This window comes from Stegostoma tigrinum, chromosome 34 (assembly GCF_030684315.1).
Source record: "Stegostoma tigrinum isolate sSteTig4 chromosome 34, sSteTig4.hap1, whole genome shotgun sequence".
Taxonomy (NCBI): Eukaryota; Metazoa; Chordata; class Chondrichthyes; order Orectolobiformes; family Stegostomatidae; genus Stegostoma; species Stegostoma tigrinum.
Genome location: NC_081387.1, coordinates 20,111,193 through 20,129,862, shown reverse-complemented (window position 1 = coordinate 20,129,862; position 18,670 = coordinate 20,111,193). Strand labels below are relative to the sequence as shown.

At 45.1% G+C, this 18,670-nt stretch overlaps 1 protein-coding gene across 1 annotated transcript; it reads right to left on the bottom strand.

Annotated features, from left to right (window-relative positions):
• Positions 1-214: 214 nt before the first annotated feature.
• On the bottom strand, positions 215-12,933 carry LOC125446574 (uncharacterized). The gene is made up of 7 exons (XM_048520256.2): positions 12,398-12,933; positions 9,926-10,246; positions 8,151-8,273; positions 6,630-6,648; positions 6,429-6,463; positions 4,335-4,369; positions 215-553 (listed from the first exon to the last, which is right to left on the bottom strand). The coding sequence occupies exons 1-7, from the start codon at positions 12,450-12,452 to the stop codon at positions 425-427; spliced, it is 717 nt and encodes a 238-aa protein (XP_048376213.1). The 5' UTR covers positions 12,453-12,933; the 3' UTR covers positions 215-424.
• Positions 12,934-18,670: the final 5,737 nt, after the last annotated feature.

Below are 18,670 nucleotides of genomic sequence, written 5' to 3'. Positions count from 1 at the left end.
GGCAATGCAGACTAATAGCGATCGGAGTGCATAGGTGTTCGGGGAAATATGAACTTAGGGTAGTGTGTGTGGAGAGGGATGGGGAGCAGAGACGCCTCGCATCCGGGCAATTATTCTTCATGTCGAAATCAAAATAATAAGTTTATTTCCACTTGTAACTATTTCACTGTACAACATTCCACACAGTGTAAACTATGAATGGTGATTGTTACTGTTTGGGGGGCGGGGGGTCGGGGGATTCTATTCTTGGTATAGATTGTGATTTGTCCATTCATTATTGACGCAATACTAATCAGGAGAAATATTAAAACAACACTGAGAAAGAAAATTATCTCTAGCCTTCAGGAAAGTAACTGTGGTGCGGCTGAGGATCTTAAATAATGTCTGCGTGAGCCGTGGTGGTACATTAACTCTGTCGTTGCGGTTAGGTCTGCATGCCCTGGTTTCGCCCAAAATGAACGTAGCCCGCATTCTCCACCCTGTGGTGCTCTTTGGGCTTCCTTTTCTTCTTCTTCCCCTCTTGAGCGGAGCTCGGAGCTTTTCCCTCTCGGCGCTTTGAGAAACATGTACACAGTGGACTGTCAGATGAATTTGCTTACAAACCATTCGGCTCAAAGACAAGTCGAGACGCGCAACAGAATTCTAGTAATGCCCCGCACCCCACGAATGAGATCGTGCCTGAATTAATAATGTTCAACTCCACTTTCCTGCCTTTTCACCCTTCTCCCCAATTCTCTTTGACACGGTTAAGGGCTTAGGGAGCAATATCCAGAAAACGCCACTGTACAGGTAGTTTCAACACAACGGGGTTTTTTTTTTCTCTCTTAAAGTATCATTAAACTTCACAGGGCGGGCTGAAAACGTGTGAGAACGAGAGGTAAAAACTGCATGTCCATGGTCCACCAGACAAAACTATGGGTGAATATTTCGGCTCAGATTTAAAAGGCCAAGTTTGTGAAGATATAAGGGAGACCGGAAGATACACCCAGCTTAAGCTGGAGGGAGCATTTTCAGGGAACTGAACTTGTACATCGAAAAAAGTTTCCAGGATGGCAATGAAAACGAATGTTTTTAGGAGCGGGAAATGCTGTTGAACTGGTTCCGGAAGAATTGAATGTCTACTTAACAGAGAAAATAAAGTGTGGGATTTTTGGTTGTATTAAAACTAAAGGGGGAAATTCTGCTCAGTCGTTTGAAAGATAACTGCAGAGCGAATCAATGTTTCTTTTAGCTTATTGGAGTAAAATTTGAAATTTTCAAATTCTTTAAGTTGGTCTCTTGGATGCTGTTTTATTTTTTAATAAAATTATGGGCGGCTTGGTGCACCCGTGGCTAGCAGTGCCTGCTCGCAACACTAGTGACCTACATTCGACTCCACTCCCCGGGCCACCGTGTCAGTGGATTTTGCACGTTCTGCTTGTATCCACGTGGGTTTCGCCTCAAAGTCAAAACCTGTGTAGATTAGGTATATTGGTCGTGCTAAATTACCAATAGTGTTCAGGGGAATGCAGGATAGGATAAGGAAGTGAGCCTGGATGGGATGCTCCTTGGAGGGTCAGTGTGGGGTGGATGGGCTGAATGGTCTGCTTCCACACTGTAGGGATTCTATGATTCTGCATCGAGATGAGAAGAAAACTGTTAAGCCTTTTGAAGGGATATGTGGGGAAATGGCATCGGAAAGGTAGGATTTCAGTTAGGAAGGATAGTTAGTGCTATTTTCATTAAAGCTGAAAATTTGAAGGAAAAATGTAATAAAACTAAACAAAATCTTGGAGGATTTTGAAACAGTAAATTGGGACAAATTATTTCAAGAGTCTTGAAAGACGTTAATCAAAGGAAACAGGGTTTTAGATACAGTATTATGTAATGTAAAGGAGATAGTTAATCTTGTTGTAACAAACTTTAGGGATGAATGAGCATAATATGATAGAATTTTACATAATGTTTGAAAGTGAAGTAGTTCAATCTGAAACAAGGGTGTTAAATTTGAATAAAGGAAGTTATTAAAGCATGAGACACAAAGGGGCTGAGGTGGGTTGAACAATTATATTCGAATTCACAACTGCGCATAGCCAAAGGATAATTTTTTTTTAAAAATAGTACATGGCTTTGGACAAATACACATTTCCTCACGATAGAACATTACAAAAAGTATCTGTCAAACGTGGCTAACAAAGGAAGTTCTGGACTGTCTAAGGTTAAAAGAAGAGGCCTAAAAAGTTGTCAGAAATAGAAGTAAATATGAGGATTGGAAGCTTTTTAGAGATCCAAGAAAAAGATATGGCAAGGGAGAATAAAATATGAATACAATCTAACAACTTCAAACAAATGGCCAAAAATGTTACTATAGACACGTTAATGTGGGTCCTTACAGGCAGTCATGACAATTTATGATGGGAACTAGAGAAATTGCAGAGAAGCTAAATGGTTATTTTGTGTCTGTTTTCACCAGGAAAATACAAGAAATCTCCTAAACCTAGAAGTCCAAATGGTTATGGAGAATGAGGAGCTAAAGGAAATTAGCATTAGTAAGAAGATTGTATTGGGGAAATTAATGGGCCTGGAATCTGATAAATCCCAGAACTTGATATTGTGCATCCGAGAGATTTACAATGGTGGCTATTGTACATTGATGATTATATTCCAAAATGACATAGATTCTGGAAAGATTTCTGTTGTTTGGAAGTTAGCAGATGTCACGGCATTATTTAAGAAGGAGTCAGAGAGAAAACAGGAACTCAGGCCGGTTTGCCTTACATCAAAAGTAGAGAAAGAGGTAGAATCAATTAAAAAGAATGTGATAAATAGACACTTGGATAATAACGATCTGATTGGGCACAGCATGGATTTGCAAGTAAGAAAATCACGTTTGCCAAAATTGTTGGAGATTTTCGAAGATGTTACTAAAAATATTGATTTCAAAAAAAAGGAGCTGATGAAAAAGGTGTAGTTAGACTTTCAAATGGCTTTTGATAGTCTTTTGAATTTCAGAAGATTGTGATTTGTCCTGCACAGGCTTAATAATTAGTAAGCAGATAGAAAACAGAGAGTAGGAATGATTGGGTATTTCACATATTGGCAGCCTGTGACTAGAGGGCATCACAACAATTAGTACTTGGACACTAGCGGTTCACAATATCTATCAATGATATTGAGTGGATGATCCAAATATTTCCAAATTTGCCAAATGCACAAAGCGAAATGGAACTATATGTGTTGAGGTAGATGTGAAGCAGCTTCAGGAGGATTTGGACAGACCTCGTGACTATACAAGAATGTGGTAATATAATGTGAAGTTATTCACTTTGGTAGGAGGAACTAATGTTCAGGGTACTTCCTAAATAGTAAGAGGTTAGAAAGTGTAAACATGCAAAGGGTCTTAGAGGTGTCTTGTTGATTAGTGACTGAAAGATAAGCATATGGGCATATGGACGTACATGGAATAGTGTAGGTTAGATGGGCTTGAGATCGGTATGACAGGTCGGCACAACATCGAGGGCCGAAGGGCCTGTACTGTGCTGTAATGTTCTATGTATATAGGCGCAGCAATCAATTAGGAAGGTTATTGGACTGTATCCTTAATGGCAAGAGAATTTGAGGACAGGAGTAGTGAAGTCTTGCTTCAATTCTGAACTTCTGAAATTCAGGTTCTGAAGAAGAGTTCCAACCCGAAATGTCAACTTTCCTACTCCTCTCATGCTGCCTGACCTGCTGTGTTCTTCCAGCTCCACACTGTGCGTGTTCTGACTCCAGCATCTGTAGTTCTTTGTATCTGTCGGTAGTGAAGTCTTGCATCAATTGCATAGGAGCTTGGTTAGCACCTGGTGCACTATTCCTGGGGTTGTGGGACTGTTCTATGAGGACAGATTGAGCAAACTGGCCTGTATTCTTTAGAGTTTTGAATAATGATAGGTGATTTTATTAAATCTGATAACATGCTCAAATAGATAGACAAGGCAGATACAAAAAAGATCCTTCCTATGGCCGGAGAATCTAGAATGAGAGGGTACATTTTATAACTAAGAAGATTGCAAATTTGGTCCAAAACGATGAGTTATTTCTTCTTCAGAGATGTATGAACATTTGTAATTCACTACCACATGGGGCTGTGAAAGTTCTGGCATTGTTGATGTGTTTAAGGTCGAGGTTTGTAGTTCCCTCATTACCAGTGATTTTGCAGGGTTATATGGATGGGGTGGGTAAAAGACATTGAAGTGTTTGATTGGTCATGATCTTATAGAATGGCAGAGCAGATTCAGTCTGAATGGCCAACTTCTGTTCCAATGCACCTGTGACATTTTATGGGTGGAAAATTCAAGTAAGATCCTACTTACAGTGTGCTTCCCTTTCTGTTTTGGTGGGACAGACTCTATTCGAAAGAAATAACAATGGGTTAGCAAAACATATACATGCAGAACAGAAAGTTATTAATGTAACAACACATCCATCTATTTAGCTAACCTAATCTGTTAACTTGCATGGCTAAATTCAAATAAAATTCATTAATTACTACGTCTTTCGTATTTACAAATATATTTAGAACAATATTAATTACTGGACTTTGAAAATGTGATGCCATTTATGGCCAAGTAGCACAGTGTAAGGTATTTTGTTCTTACTCATAACTGATATTGTTGTAAACAGGAGTAGCGTTTGAATCTAGATAAACTTGTACACGTTACCAGATATGTGAACGCAAATGTGGGATTGCTTTACGATTGATCCTGAATGTTCTGCAAATGGACTTTTATTTTTGGACACAGTGATCATAGTGTTCCTGTAGGGCATCTAATTTTCACTGCACAGTTTCTGCTTATTGAAATTTAAATTTACAATGCATAAAAATGGGGAGAAAAGCAAAAATTACAGCGTTTCTCCACTGAATCTAACAATCCGATAAATATTTCCAACGTAACCCCTCCGTTATCCGCCACCCTCAGATGCTGCTTGCGTTGTTACCCATTTTTTTGAATGTGGGAACAGAAAATGGCCATTCTGCCTCTCAAGACTGACATGTCATCTCATCTGCACCCAAATTCACTTAATAACCTACAGACCAAAAGAAAAAAGATACCAATCCTAGCTTTCCAGTTTATATATTCATTCCCTTCCTGCGCATTACTGTTGAGTCTGCTCCAATCACCTTTTCACATTCTACATTCCATTAGCGAAAGTTCAACAAAAATCTCTTCAACTCTCCCCAATTCATTTGCCGGCAGATGTGAGAAGTGTCACGGCCTCTCGTTCACGCCAGGATTAAACGGTTTCAGCTATAGGGGCAGGCTGAATAAACAGGGGCTGTTTTCCCTGGAGCGTCGGAGGCTGAGATGACATGTAGCAGTTTATAAAATCATGAAGGGCCCGGATAGAGTGGATAACCGACGCCTTTTCCCCAGGTTAGGGGAGTCCAAAACTAGAGGGCCTGGGTTTAAGGTGAGAGGGGAAAGATTTAAAAGTGACCTGACGGGCAACGTTTTGACGCAGAGGGTCGTGCGAAAATGGAAAGAGCTGCCAGAGGAAGTGGTAGAGGCTGGAACAATTACAACATTTAAAAGATATCTGGATGTGTACATGAATAGGAGGGGTTTAAAGGAATATGGACCAAGGGCTGGTAAATGTGATTAGATTAATTTAGGATATCTGATCGGCATGGATGAGTTTGGTCTATTTCCGTCCATATATCTCTGTGACTCTATGATCTCTCTACCGGCGAAGGTAGGTTCTCTTTATGGAATCAATTGCTTGGAATAGTATATCTGACACGAATTTTAAGAACAAAAGTCGAGAGAAGATCGGTCTGCTTGAAATCAGTGGATTTTGAACGGAATTCCTTTGTAAACAACGTGAGCAAATATAGGACGTGTATTGAGGTAGTGGGAGTGGTGGGAGAAGGGGAATGAATACATTTATTGATATCGAGGAGATTAAAAGGTAGCTAAGGAGAAACTAGATACACAGCTTGCAAGGGGATGGATGAGATGTGTGCAAAATGACACAGAAGTGGATCGATAAGATTTTGAAGTTTTTTTCACAGATTCAACAGCTAAAGGCAAAGAAATATTCCAATCATATAATGGAGACAGTATTCACCGAGAGAGGGTCATATCTGGGTTAATTCAGTCAAACTGAAGTTAAATTCAACCCTCAGGTAAACTTCTGAACATTCATCAATTTTTCCTTGTTCCCCTCAGAGATGTCAAGCCTGCAGGTCTCCATATTCCTTTATCCCGCTTAAAATTGTATCCATTCAGTTGTTTTAAAATCCAACACACATACTGTGACAAAGTCATGCATCCTAAGGATAGGTCGCTTATTGTATACAAGGTAAAATACCCTGGGATGGTGAGCGAGAATGGGCCGTAGGGACGTTTCACTCAAATCGATTTATGGCCTGTCAAGTTCCCTTCTGCAAGTTAGAAACCAGTTACCTGCTGACTTTTCAGTGATGTATGCAACAAACTGCCTGTGGGAGATGAAAACACACGATTAACAAATGCATTCGGCAAGGCGATAAGTTTGCACTTCAATGGAGGTAGGAATCAGAGCATGGGGACCGAGAGAGATGGTTCACTTACAGATCAGAGAGAAAGCAGGGGACTAGAGTAAACGAAAGTGGTGTATGAACTCACCTCTGAAGAGCAATGCAGGCTGCAAAGAACAGAAAATAAAAGTCACAAACTGATTTAATCTGAATACAAGATGAGTATTTGAATTGCAGTTTCAATCCTAGCCATATATACTTTTGATTAACTCGCCAATAGATGTGAACACATGATAGAGTGGCAAGATTGTCACTGCACTCCCGTTCACCCATGAATCGCCCCAATTACGTGGTTCCTCCCAATTCACAAAAAAATCAAAAACTTCACGACGGTGATTAAAGCGTCTTTGGCTTTGCAGCGACTGCGTAAAATTGTCACTATCAGACTTGTCTGTGAAATACGATTGGCGATGTTTGCACTCTACATCGACACGCATAGGCCTCTGGTCGCGCGATCGAGCTATCCCTACAGCTGAGCTAGAAGACACGCGTTTGAGTCCCACTTGCTCCAGTTATAATGCGTTTGAGCTCTGTGGTATGCTGGTATACATTCTACACCCACACTGATGCGTAAACATGCTATATGGTCCACTCTAAGGGACCTCGTTGCACCCTGGTAACGTCCCTGCCAGCTTCAAGTCGCATCTGCACTTTCAAAAGCTAGCTATGCTGTTGTGACCATTTTGTATCAGAAGAAATGAGAAGATTGCTGCTCATTTTCCAATCCGAGGAGCTCAAAGTCGAGGAAGTTCTAGTCAAAGGTCGAAAGGTTCGAATAAATGAACGGAAGAATGGTAATTTCTGCAACATGGGAAACTTTGGTTTTGGAATTCAGGAGCTCATTGACCTGGGCATCAAGTAGCTTTTGAGGCTAGTATTAGAATTTACAGCTGGATTTCTAGGTGGACATGGGCGGCCTGGTCTCGGCATTTCTGATATTTAAAAAAGTGAAAAGCGGGGCGCACTGGCTCAAAACACAAGATTTTCCGGGAAGAGTCGATCAGTTGGTTTCAGCTAAAATATAATAGCATCCTCCTGTAAGGAAAGTAATTTGAAGAGCGCATGAAAAGGAAGTAATATCAAATTATAACAGTGAAAAAGAAACCTGAACAGATTGATTAGAAAATATTTACATTCCTGATTATAAAAATTCATTTTTAATACCTTCTTGGCGCGTGTGTGCGTCTGGCAAAAGTTGCTTATCGCCTATAGCGAGTTGACTTCGGAAACGGGATAGCGGGTCTATCTACGTGAACCGCTCCAGTTAGCAGTGATAATGTCTGCTCTTGAGGAGCTGTTCGCTGGGGCTGCACAACGATAAACAGCCAGTGGCGACAGGAGACGCCAAAGTCAGGCCGGCGTATGATGTGCACAGGAGAGGGAGCGCGGCCGCAGTTATAAATTGACAGGAGAATTTCACAAAGAACGGCAGGCTAAATGAGGTGGAGCTCATTAGTTTTGAAATCCGGGGAAATAAGATGAACCGAAAAGCAGCAGATTTCGGCTGAAAATAACGAGGACCCTACAGGTTGAAAGGCGTGTGCTTAAAGTTTCGGTAGGACGGTATCCGCCGCAGTTGGAGAATTAATAGTTTGAACGAATCAAGTACCTTTACTTCGTTGCCGGAGTTGTACGGACACGACAATTAGTGCGATACAAAGAACTGACACCGCTGCTGCAGCCGCTGCGATATGTATGATATTGGAGGGGCATTGCTTTTCTCGCGAAACACCTAAAATGATAGCGGGAACAAACGTTTGACAAGCGTTGGTTCCTCGGCAAATGCATGCCACTTCTCTCCCAGGACTACATCTACAATCCGACCCCACCACCGAAGCCATTTTTCCATCCCCACCCTTGTCTGCCTTCCGGAGAGACCACTCTCTCCGCGACTCCCTTGTCCGCTCCATACTGCCCTCCATCCCCACCACACCCGACACCTTCCCCTGCAACCGCAGGAAGTGCTACACTTGCTCCCACACCTCCTCCCTCACCCCCATCCCAGGCCCCAAGATGACTTTCCATATCAAGCAGAGGTTCACCTGCACATCCGCCAATGTGGTATATTGTATCCACTGTAAACCGGTGCGGCTTCCTCTAGATTGGGGAAACCAAGCGGAGGCTTGGGGACCGCTTTGCAGAACACCTCCGCTCAGTTCGCAACAAACAACTGCACCTCCCAGTCGCGAACCATTTCCACTCCCCCTCCCATTCTTTAGATGACATGTCCATCATGTGCCGCCTGCAGTGCCATAATGATGCCACCCGAAGGTTGCAGGAACAGCAACTCATATTCCGCTTGGGAACCCTGCAGCCCAATGGTATCAATGTGGACTTCACCAGCTTCAAAATCTCCCCTTACCCCACCGCATCCCAAAACCAGCCCAGTTCTTCCCCTCCCCCCACTGCACCACACAACCAGCCCAGCTTTTCCCCTCCCCCCCACTGCATCCCAAAACCAGTCCAGCCTGTCTCTGCCTCCCTAACCTGTTCTTCCTCTCACCCATCCCTTCCTCCCACCTCAAGCCGCACCTCCATTTCCTACCTACTACCTCATCCCACCTCCTCGACCTGTCCGTCTTCCCTGGACTGACCTATCCCCTCCCTACCTCCCCACCTACACTCCCCTCTCCACCTATCTTCTTTTCTCTCCATCTTCGGTCCGCCTCCCCCTCTCTCTCTATTTATTCCAGAACCCTCTCCCCATCCCCCTCTCTGATGAAGGGTCTAGGCCCGAAACGTCAGCTTTTGTGCTCCTGAAATGTTGCTGGACCTGCTGCGTTCATCCAGCTCCACACTTTGTTGTCTCTCCCAGGACTTGATGTTTCACATTCAACCACGGGGATCTCGGCAATGGACTTTCTTCATGTATTGACGCCGCATTTTCTGCATCGGTCGCGGGCGTACACGCAGTCACAGGGACACACAAATGTACTCTCACAGCCTGTTCTCACAGGCTGAAAAAGTCGTAATCACAGAATTCACATATACTAACTCGCAGAGGCACACCAGACACACATATGCGTGGACATTTACACGAAGACGTACAATATCATGCGTATGCACTCAAATACACACTCCCCCAGGGTCAGATTCCCATTCTCCAAGGGATGCTGAGCCGCTAAGGTGTATGTATGCCAGTCTGAGGACCAGCATGTATCACACAGATATATCTTCACATACAAGCACTCACGAGACAATTCACCCACGTGTTTACAATGTCACACAGAGAGATACACAAGGTTAAACTCTCTCTTGCATTCACACAGATATCTACACACACACACACACACACACACACACAGACATATCCAGTCATAGATGCACGCCGATGCATACTAACACACGCGCACATGTACACACAAAGTTGCAGAAATCTCTTACGCCTCACTCCAAGTTTCGTCCCTACGCCCTTAAACTGGTCGCCGAGTTTCTCCATGACGCAATAATATGTCCCAGAATCACATTCTGTGAGGTTCTTGATCCGCAAATTAATCACCAATGGGTTCTCAAACGTTACTGGGGTGTCAGTTACTCTCTCGGCGTACATTGGGATGGCTTGACGTATTGGAAGGTCATTTTTCAGCCATTTGTAACTTTTGGGTCCAGGGATACTAATGTTGCACTCCAGGGTCACGGTATCGCCTTCTAACAAATCCGCTGAAAGAGGCGACTGCACTACGACTTCGTTACTTGAGTGAACTCCTATTAGGAATAAAACTTTGCTTCAGCCATTGCTCGCTTATTCGTGCTCGGAGCACCCACCGAACACACCGAACGCTTCCCCCTCCACCCCACCCACCTAACGCCCACCCACACACCCTTCACCCCTCATGTATCAGCTCAAGATTTGGGTTTCTGAACACGCCTCTTTCTTTATCCATGCCCCAACTTGCTTTCTCGATTTGAAAGGGGAATCTTTCGCTAGCACCTCCCCTTCTTCCCACACCCCCTTCCCCACAGCCCTTTTCTCTGTGCCTGGAACACTGTCCGTTCCTTTTGCTAGGCGTTACACGCTGTTGGTTTACTTGAGGTTTATGAGGGAGTCAGAGTTTGAATTGGGCTTTAGTTTAGAGGATAGGAATGGGAGAGGACTGGTGGCAGAGGGCCCTGAACCTGGAAATATGAGGGCCACAGCTCTTACACCTTACAAGGGGGATCTTGGTGTTGGCCATGACGAGCATCAGCCAATCCAACTCCCAAAAATCCCTGCCAACGTGCCACTGGAGATAAAAACCGAGAGAACTGCGGATGCTCTAAATAAGGAACAAAACAGCAGTTGCTGGAAAAGCTCATCAGGTCTAACAGAATCTGTGAAGAAAAAAGTCAGAATTAACATTTCGGGCCCTCTGACCCTTCCTCAGAACAGCACTTGTATCCACTTCCAGAAGTTCATCAGCCGTCATTTCCACCACCTCCAGTGAGATACCACCACTAGACATATATTCCCCTCCACTCCCTTGTCCGCCTTCCACAGGGACCGTTCCCTCCGGGACACCCTAGCGCATTCTTCCTTCACTCCCAACACGTTATGCCCACAGCTCCCACTACACTTGCCCCATCAACCGCCGAAGATATAGCACCTGCCCATTTACCTCCCCCCTCCCTCGTACCCAAGGGCCTAAGCATCCCGTCCAGGTGAAGCAGCACTTTACCTGCACTTCCCAGAATCTATGCACTGCTCACAATTGACTCCTCTACACCAGGGGAAGGAAGCTGTAGACTGGGTGACCGTTTCGCAGAACATCTACGTTATGTTCGCAACAAAGACCCTGAGCTTCCAGTTGCCTGTCACTTTAACACACCACCCTGTTCCCTGGCCAACATCTGTGTCTCTGGCTTGCTGCAGTGTTCCAGCAAAGCCCAACGCGAGCTGGAAACACAACACCTCATTTTCTGCTTGGAGAACTCGCAGCCCTCCAGACTCAATGCGGAGTTCAATATTTTCAGGGCCTGAGCTCTCCCATGTCCTAGCCCCCTACCAGGCCTGAAACGCGGATCAACCTCAGGGAATCTCTCTCCCACTGCAACTCTCTTGTAATCCACCTATCTTCTTTTCTCCATCTTCGGTCCGCCTCCCCCTCTCTCCCTATTTATTCCAGAACCCTTACCCCATCTCCCTCTCTGATGAAGGGTCTAGGCTCGAAACGTCAGCTTTTGTGCTCCTGAGATGCTGCTTGTCCTGCTGTGTTCATCCAGCTTCACACTTTGTTATCTTGGATTCTCCAGCATCTGCAGTTCCCATTATCACTCACCCACACACCAAGCCTTGTTATCATAAAGCCTGCCATTACACACTACCTGAGTTCTGAGGAAGGGTCACCGGACCCGAAAGGTAACTTTTTTTTCTCCTCGACAGATGTGGCCAGACTAGCTGAGCTTTTCCAGCAACTTTGTTTTTGTTCCTGATTTACAGCATCCGCAGTTCTTTTGGATCTTACACACTACGTGTTGTTCGCCACTATTAAAAGCTGTTCACTCTCATAGTATCAAATCCTTTATCTTTCCAACTGTTCTTCTCTTTAAAAAAAAAATGCAGTTCGGAGTGAAGGGTTACCGGACCCCAGAAGTTAACTCTGATTTATCTTCACAGATCCTGCCAGACTTCCTGAGTTTTCAGCAATTTTTATTTCAGCGCCATTGGAATCTCGGCTCCGAGTATTCCGGAAACGATTAGAGACCCTAAAGCAGAGGATCCGGGAGTTTGGAACTGAGTAAATCGTATAACAGTACCTCTGTCCCTATAATGTCTCACCAACACCTCACCGCCCACACCCAGCCCACCGACCCCAACCCCCTTTTCCATTAATTCCCCACTCCTCCTCAGGAATGCACGGGTACTTTACAAAATCTTACCTGTGGTCAAGACGAAAATCATTAGGGCCAAGGCAGCGATAGAACACAATTTCATGGCCACTTCCCCACAGCGGCGAACTGCTGTGTTGGCGGCGAAGGCAGGTAACCGACTGCAGTGTGTTGGACTGGTCCCTGAGCACGTAAAAACACCGTATTAGGCAGCTTGGACTCGCTCCCAGTTTAAGACGCCAGGAAGCGAGAACGGAAGTCAAACTACCCAGCTCACACAGGGCTTTCGGTTGCAAGGTTGAGAATGCTACCGGTCTTCTGCTTTTTATTTTCCCAACTCTGCTTCCTCACGGTGGAATTTCAGTTCCTGTGAATAAGCTTTCATTGTCTAACCAGGTCAAAGTTGGCGTCAGCACATCGTGTTGAAAGAGAATGTTTTGTAGAATCTGCTGCGCCAATGTGGCCTTATATTCTGGCGTTGTAGCTCACCGCACAGGGATGCAAGCCCGAGGAGCACAGAGTGAGCCGTTCGGCCCCTCGAGTCTGTTCCAGCATTGTCAGATCATGCTTGCTTTTGTAGTGATCTCAACTTCGTTGTCCTGCCTACGCCCCCACAACCTTAAACACCCTCACCCGTCAAAAAAAAATGTTGCCTAAGTCAGCCTAGAATGCATTTTCAGCTTAGAATCCAGTCACCGCTATCTCTCGCATAGGTAAACTCCACCCCCTCAGAGACGCTTGTCTCTACATCGCCATCTCTGTTACCTTCTCGTCCACTCAATCTGTCACTGCATCTCAGCGTGATTCTACGCTCTCTCTCTCAACTCACTGCCTAACAGTGTATGCCATCTCTTAACTAAAGTAACTCCCCGTCCCTTCGTCTGCGTGGCTAACGCTGACAGTGGATAGCTGCTGCTGTAGCAACGGTCCTTGGAGCTGTCCACTCGTTCCTACCTCCCGATAACCTAAAACTGCTACATTTCCCGACCTACTTTATCTACCGTATTCGTTACATGCTTAAAAGTACGGAATGAATTTGTTAAACGCAATTCCTCCCCCATCAAACAATTTCCGAAATATATCTTGAAATACATGTGCTACAAACAATTGACGTGTATCTGTTCAGCTCGCTAACACATCTTGGGAAGCTGGTTCAAGAGCAACAAGAAAACATACAACAACCTGAGTGTGCCAAAGTGAGCAGTCTGTATAAATTTCCAGAAGACTTATAGCTATTATTTAGTTATGAATTCCAGCAATGACGGATGCCAGGCTGCCGGCCTAATCTTCTGTCTGGGTTCTATCTTGTGAGGCTATTTTCCCAGAAATGGTGGAGTTGGAAGGACAATCTCAGGGATGTAAATAAAATCGTAAAGGGCGCTGATAGGGTAAATGGCGAAGGTATTTTTTTACCAGGGTAGGGCAATCTTAGGATGTAAATAAAATCATAAAGGGCGCAGATAGGGTAAGTAGCGAAGGTTTTTTTTTCCCAGGGTACGGGAGTGCTAAATTTAAGGGCGTACGTTTAAGCAGGGAGGGAAAGGATTTAAAACGGACCCGAAAGGCAACATTGTCAAGCTGAGGCTGGTGCGTGCATGGAATGAGCTGCCAGAGGGGGTGTGGAGGCTGGTGCAATTATATAATTTTAAAAACATCCGAATAGGTACACGGTTAGGACGTGTTTAGATGGATATGGGCTAAATGCTGGTATGTTGGTCTAGATTTATTTAGGATTCCTGTTCAGCAAGGAAGAGTTGGATGGAAGATTCATTGACACTCTATAACTCGGTGCACATTTGCCATATTCCACCAGTTCGGAAGCTACTGTCCCTGGTGTCCTGGACGAACGTAGACAGACTGATGAATTTATACCGACTGTTCACTTTGGGAACACCCAGGTTGTGTTATGCTTTCTTGCTGCTCTTGAACCAGGAAGTGTTACTGAGCGGATCAGATACACGGCAATTGTTCGCAGCAGAAGTATTTCAAAATGCATACGAGGTTCGCCTCAAGAGTAGTCCATTGGTTTGGAGACTTGCTCAGAAGCCCACTCGTAGCTGCGGGCGAGAGAAATGCAAATTCTTCATTCGTCTATAATTACCGTTTAACATGCCATCTCGTGTGGTCAACTGCAGGGCTGCGAGAGATGCTACTTAGTTTCGAGGGGGTGAGCATCCTGTTTATCAGTTTCGCAGTAACTCCATTATAGATGTGTTGGCAGTGCGCCAAAACGAAACAAACAGGGGCCTTTGGGAGACTTTTGGTCAAATTAGCAAACTCTCAAGCTAAATTCTGGTCTGGTACCCGTTTAAATCGAAACGTTGGAAGAGTGTTAAGACCACGGAGTTTTGGCTGTCAAGCATTGTAGTTAGGGTGTGTAGGAAGGATGGGGAGAAGAGTGGTGGCGGGGGAGAGAGGTGAAGGAGTCGGGGAGTAAGGGGGCGGAAGGAGAGGGAAAAACAATGGGAGAGGGGAGGGAGAAATGAGATGTTAGAGGGGACAGAGAGGGTAAGAGAGAGAGAGGGAAAACACGGCGATTTGTCTGCAGTAAAAATGCAGAGCATCGCTTCAGTTAATATCCTACCTGAGGGAATGTAAGAATTCTTTCCAGTATTTTTGCTTTGTCAGAATTTTGTAGGTGGACATGGGCAGACTTCAAAACTATTATTCTTAAAATGTGCCTAATTTCGCAAAAGAAAATGAAAGTTGTTTGCAAAAAAATGCATTTTCTCAAACAGGCTTATAGCAGGGAAAGAATACTAATCCTCACAAAATTTTGTTTTCATGTTTGAAGCCAAGTAAAACAGGAAAATGGCATTATTTTCCACAAAATAATTTGTTTCAAATAAATATGTGGAGAAAGAAAAGTTATCTGAGAACATATAAGTGGATTATTCGTAAGGAGGCAGGACTAAAACATCATACAGCGCCGAACAGGCCCTTCGGCCCGTCGAGTCGGCTCTGACCAATGGAAACGATTCTCAAGACCCAGCATGTGGCCCAAGGTCTTGAAAGTTATGACATTTAATAGAACATAGAATATTACAGCACAGTACAGGCCCTTCGGCCCTCGATGTTGTGCTGACCTGTCATACCGATCTCAAGCCCATCTAACCTACACTATTCCATGTACGTCCATATGCCTATCCAATGACAACTTAAATGTACCTAAAGTTGGCGAATCTACTACTGTTGCAGGCAAAGCGTTCCATTCCCTTACTACTCTCTGTGTAAAGAAATTACCTCTGACATCTGTCCTATATCTATCACCCCTCAATTTGAAGCTATACCCCCTCGAGCTCCCCGTCACCATCCTAGGAAAAAGGCTCTCCCTATCCACCCTATCTAACCCTCTGATTATTTTATATGTTTCAATTAAGTCACCTCTTAACAGCCCTGTCAACCTGGGTGGCAACTTTCAAGGATCTGGGTACATGGACACCGAGATCTCTCTGCTCATCTGCACTACCAAGAATCTTACCATTAGCCCAGTAACTAAGAATCTTACCATTAGCCCAGTACGCGCTTATCTAAGCATCTTTTTAAAGACTGTGCTGCCTCTGTTACCCTCCCAGGCAGATTATTCTAAATTCGAGCCACCCAAAAAAAATCCTCAAATCTGCTGTCAACCTCCTGCCCTTCCCCTTAAAATTACGCCGCCTTGTTAGATGAGATTACCTACAATGCGGAAACAGGCCCTTCGGCCCAACATGTCCACACTGCCCCTTGAAGCATCCCACCCAGACCCATTCCCTCTATAACCTACATACCCCTGAACACTACGGGCAATTTAGTGTGGCCAATCCACCTAACCTGCACATCTTTGGACCGTGGGAGGAAACCGGAGCACCCGGAGGATACCCACACAGACACGGGGAGAATGTGCAACCTCCGCACAGACAGTGGCCCAAGGGTGGAATCGAACCCGGGTCCTTGGTGCTGTGAGGCTGCAGTGCTAACCTCTGTTATTAACCCTTTAACTGATAATGTATTTTTCTGTTCCTGAGGCGAAGCTGCTTCCTTTGTGTCCGATAAAAAGCTATTCGGCCCCTTTTAAACTTGCTCGCCCTTCAGGGTTGATCTGGTTGTGATCTCAGCCGGATTTTCCTTTTGTCTACCACCTCCCCAACTCCACCTGCTATCCACACGAAGCCCTGGTCTGCCTTGTCTATCGCAAATCCATCTATTTCTGCCTTGAAAAACGTCTACAACAAACTAAGGTGGGTGTCTATTACGCGCTGTCACAGGTGGCCGTGGAGGCAGATAATGACGTTTAAGGGGCTTTTGGATAAGCACATGAGTATGCAAGGAATGGAGTCACATGGACCAAAGGCAGGCAGAATGGATTAGTTTAATTTGGGGTCACGTTCGATACAACAGCGTGGGGGCGGGGGGCGGGGGGGGGGGGTGGTGGAAGAGCCCGTTCCTGTGCTGTGCAGTTCTATGTTCGAAGAAAGTTTGCACTCCCCTCTGAGGAATCCCACAGACTAAGATCTCCCTGAAATAAAACTAACTCACCTCATCTCTTTGTAAAGAAGGAAATGTCTTGCTTTCTTAAACGGTATACCTGAGTTCTGGTCTCCTCCTACCTACCCACCCCTATACCCCCGCGTACTCCCACAAGCCCCTTTCCTCCCCACCCACCCACTCCCCCCCACCTCCAAACCTCCTGCCTCTGGAGCGAACATCCTGCCGGTACCCACGTTTCAGGCCCTGTTAGGTTCAAAAAGATGATAGTGGGAACTGTAGATCCTGGAGAATCCAAGATTCTCAGGTTCAGGTTCAAAAAGGTAGCTCGTTCCCACCCTCTGACGGACAATTCCAACTGGGCAATGAATGCTGGCATGCCAAGTGATCCTACACTGAATAAACGAGCAAGAATAAATATTCACAACATTCATACTTCAAAGAAGACGAAAGGGAGTGCCAGAATGCTTACGTTTCTCTCCAAGTCCATACCTGCAGAGTACAGGTTAGAGGAACGTTGCTCCTTTGATGTAAACTGGCAGGAAAATTGCAAAGCTCTCAGCCGGCCGGCCCGCTGTTTCCCGGTCAGTGTGCATAATGGCGAAGTAACTCAGTGCTCACGGCGGAACTGTGCCAATAACAACAGGTATTTATATCGGGGGACATTTTAACACGGACTGTCCAGTTTCAGAACCTGTAATTTTACGGAAAGTAATGTGGTATACTGAATCCACTGTACCCGGTGTGCCTTCCTCGACATTGGGGAAACCAAGCGGAGGCTTGGGAACCGCTTTGCAGAACACCTCCGCTCGGTTCGCAATAAACAACTGCACCTCCCAGTCGCGAACCATTTTAACTCCCCCTCCCATTCTTTAGATGACATGTCCATCATGGGCCTCCTGCAGTGCCACAATGATGCCACCCGAAGGTTGCAGGAACAGCAACTCATATTCCGCTTGGGAACCCTGCAGCCCAATGGTATCAATGTGGGCTTCACAAGCTTCAAAATCTCCCCTCACCCCACTGCATCCCGAAACCAGCCCAGTTCGTCCCCTCCCCCACTGCATCCCAAAACCAGCCCAGCTCGTCCCCGCCTCCCTAACCTGTTCTTCCTCTCACCCATCCCTTCCTCCCTCCCCAAGCCGCACCTCCATTTCCAACCTACCAACCTCATCCCGCCTCCCTGGCCTGTCTGTCGTCCCCGGACTGACCTATCCCCTCCCCAACTATACTCTCCTCTCCACCTATCTTCTCCTCTATCCATCTTCGGTCCGCCTCCCCCTCTCTCCCTATTTATTTCTGAACCGTCTCCCCAACCCCCGTTTCTGACGGAGGGACCAGGCCCGAAATGTCAGCTTTTGTGCTCCTGAGATGCTGCTTGGCCTGCTGTGTTCATCCAGCTTCACACTTTGTTATTTTACGGAAAGTGATGTGTTTATAGTTTGAAGTACAGGACTTCTTTGTGGTCTCTTAGGAAGTGAAATCTTCATCTGTACTTCTATAAAAGTGGATGTAATACTTTCATCAAAAGGCAGAGAAAGTTTTTTTCTATGTCAACACGACTTTTATCACCAGCCCAGTTCAACAAAACAGGGCTATACGTTGCTGCTATTTTCTATAACGTATGGAACTGCTCTTAACTTACGGCCATCACGCAAACGATTTCCTTTACCGTTGTGAATGACCTTTGCCTTGGTTTAATCTCGTGTCTTGATGGGTTTTATTTTCTTCCTTAATGTGGAATAATATTTTGTAACTAATAAATTACCTCTTTCCATGGAGAGAGGCGGAAGATGGAGCAAGAGTTTGACTTGGTGATTAAGCTCAATTGTACTTCGAATCATGATATTTAAAACA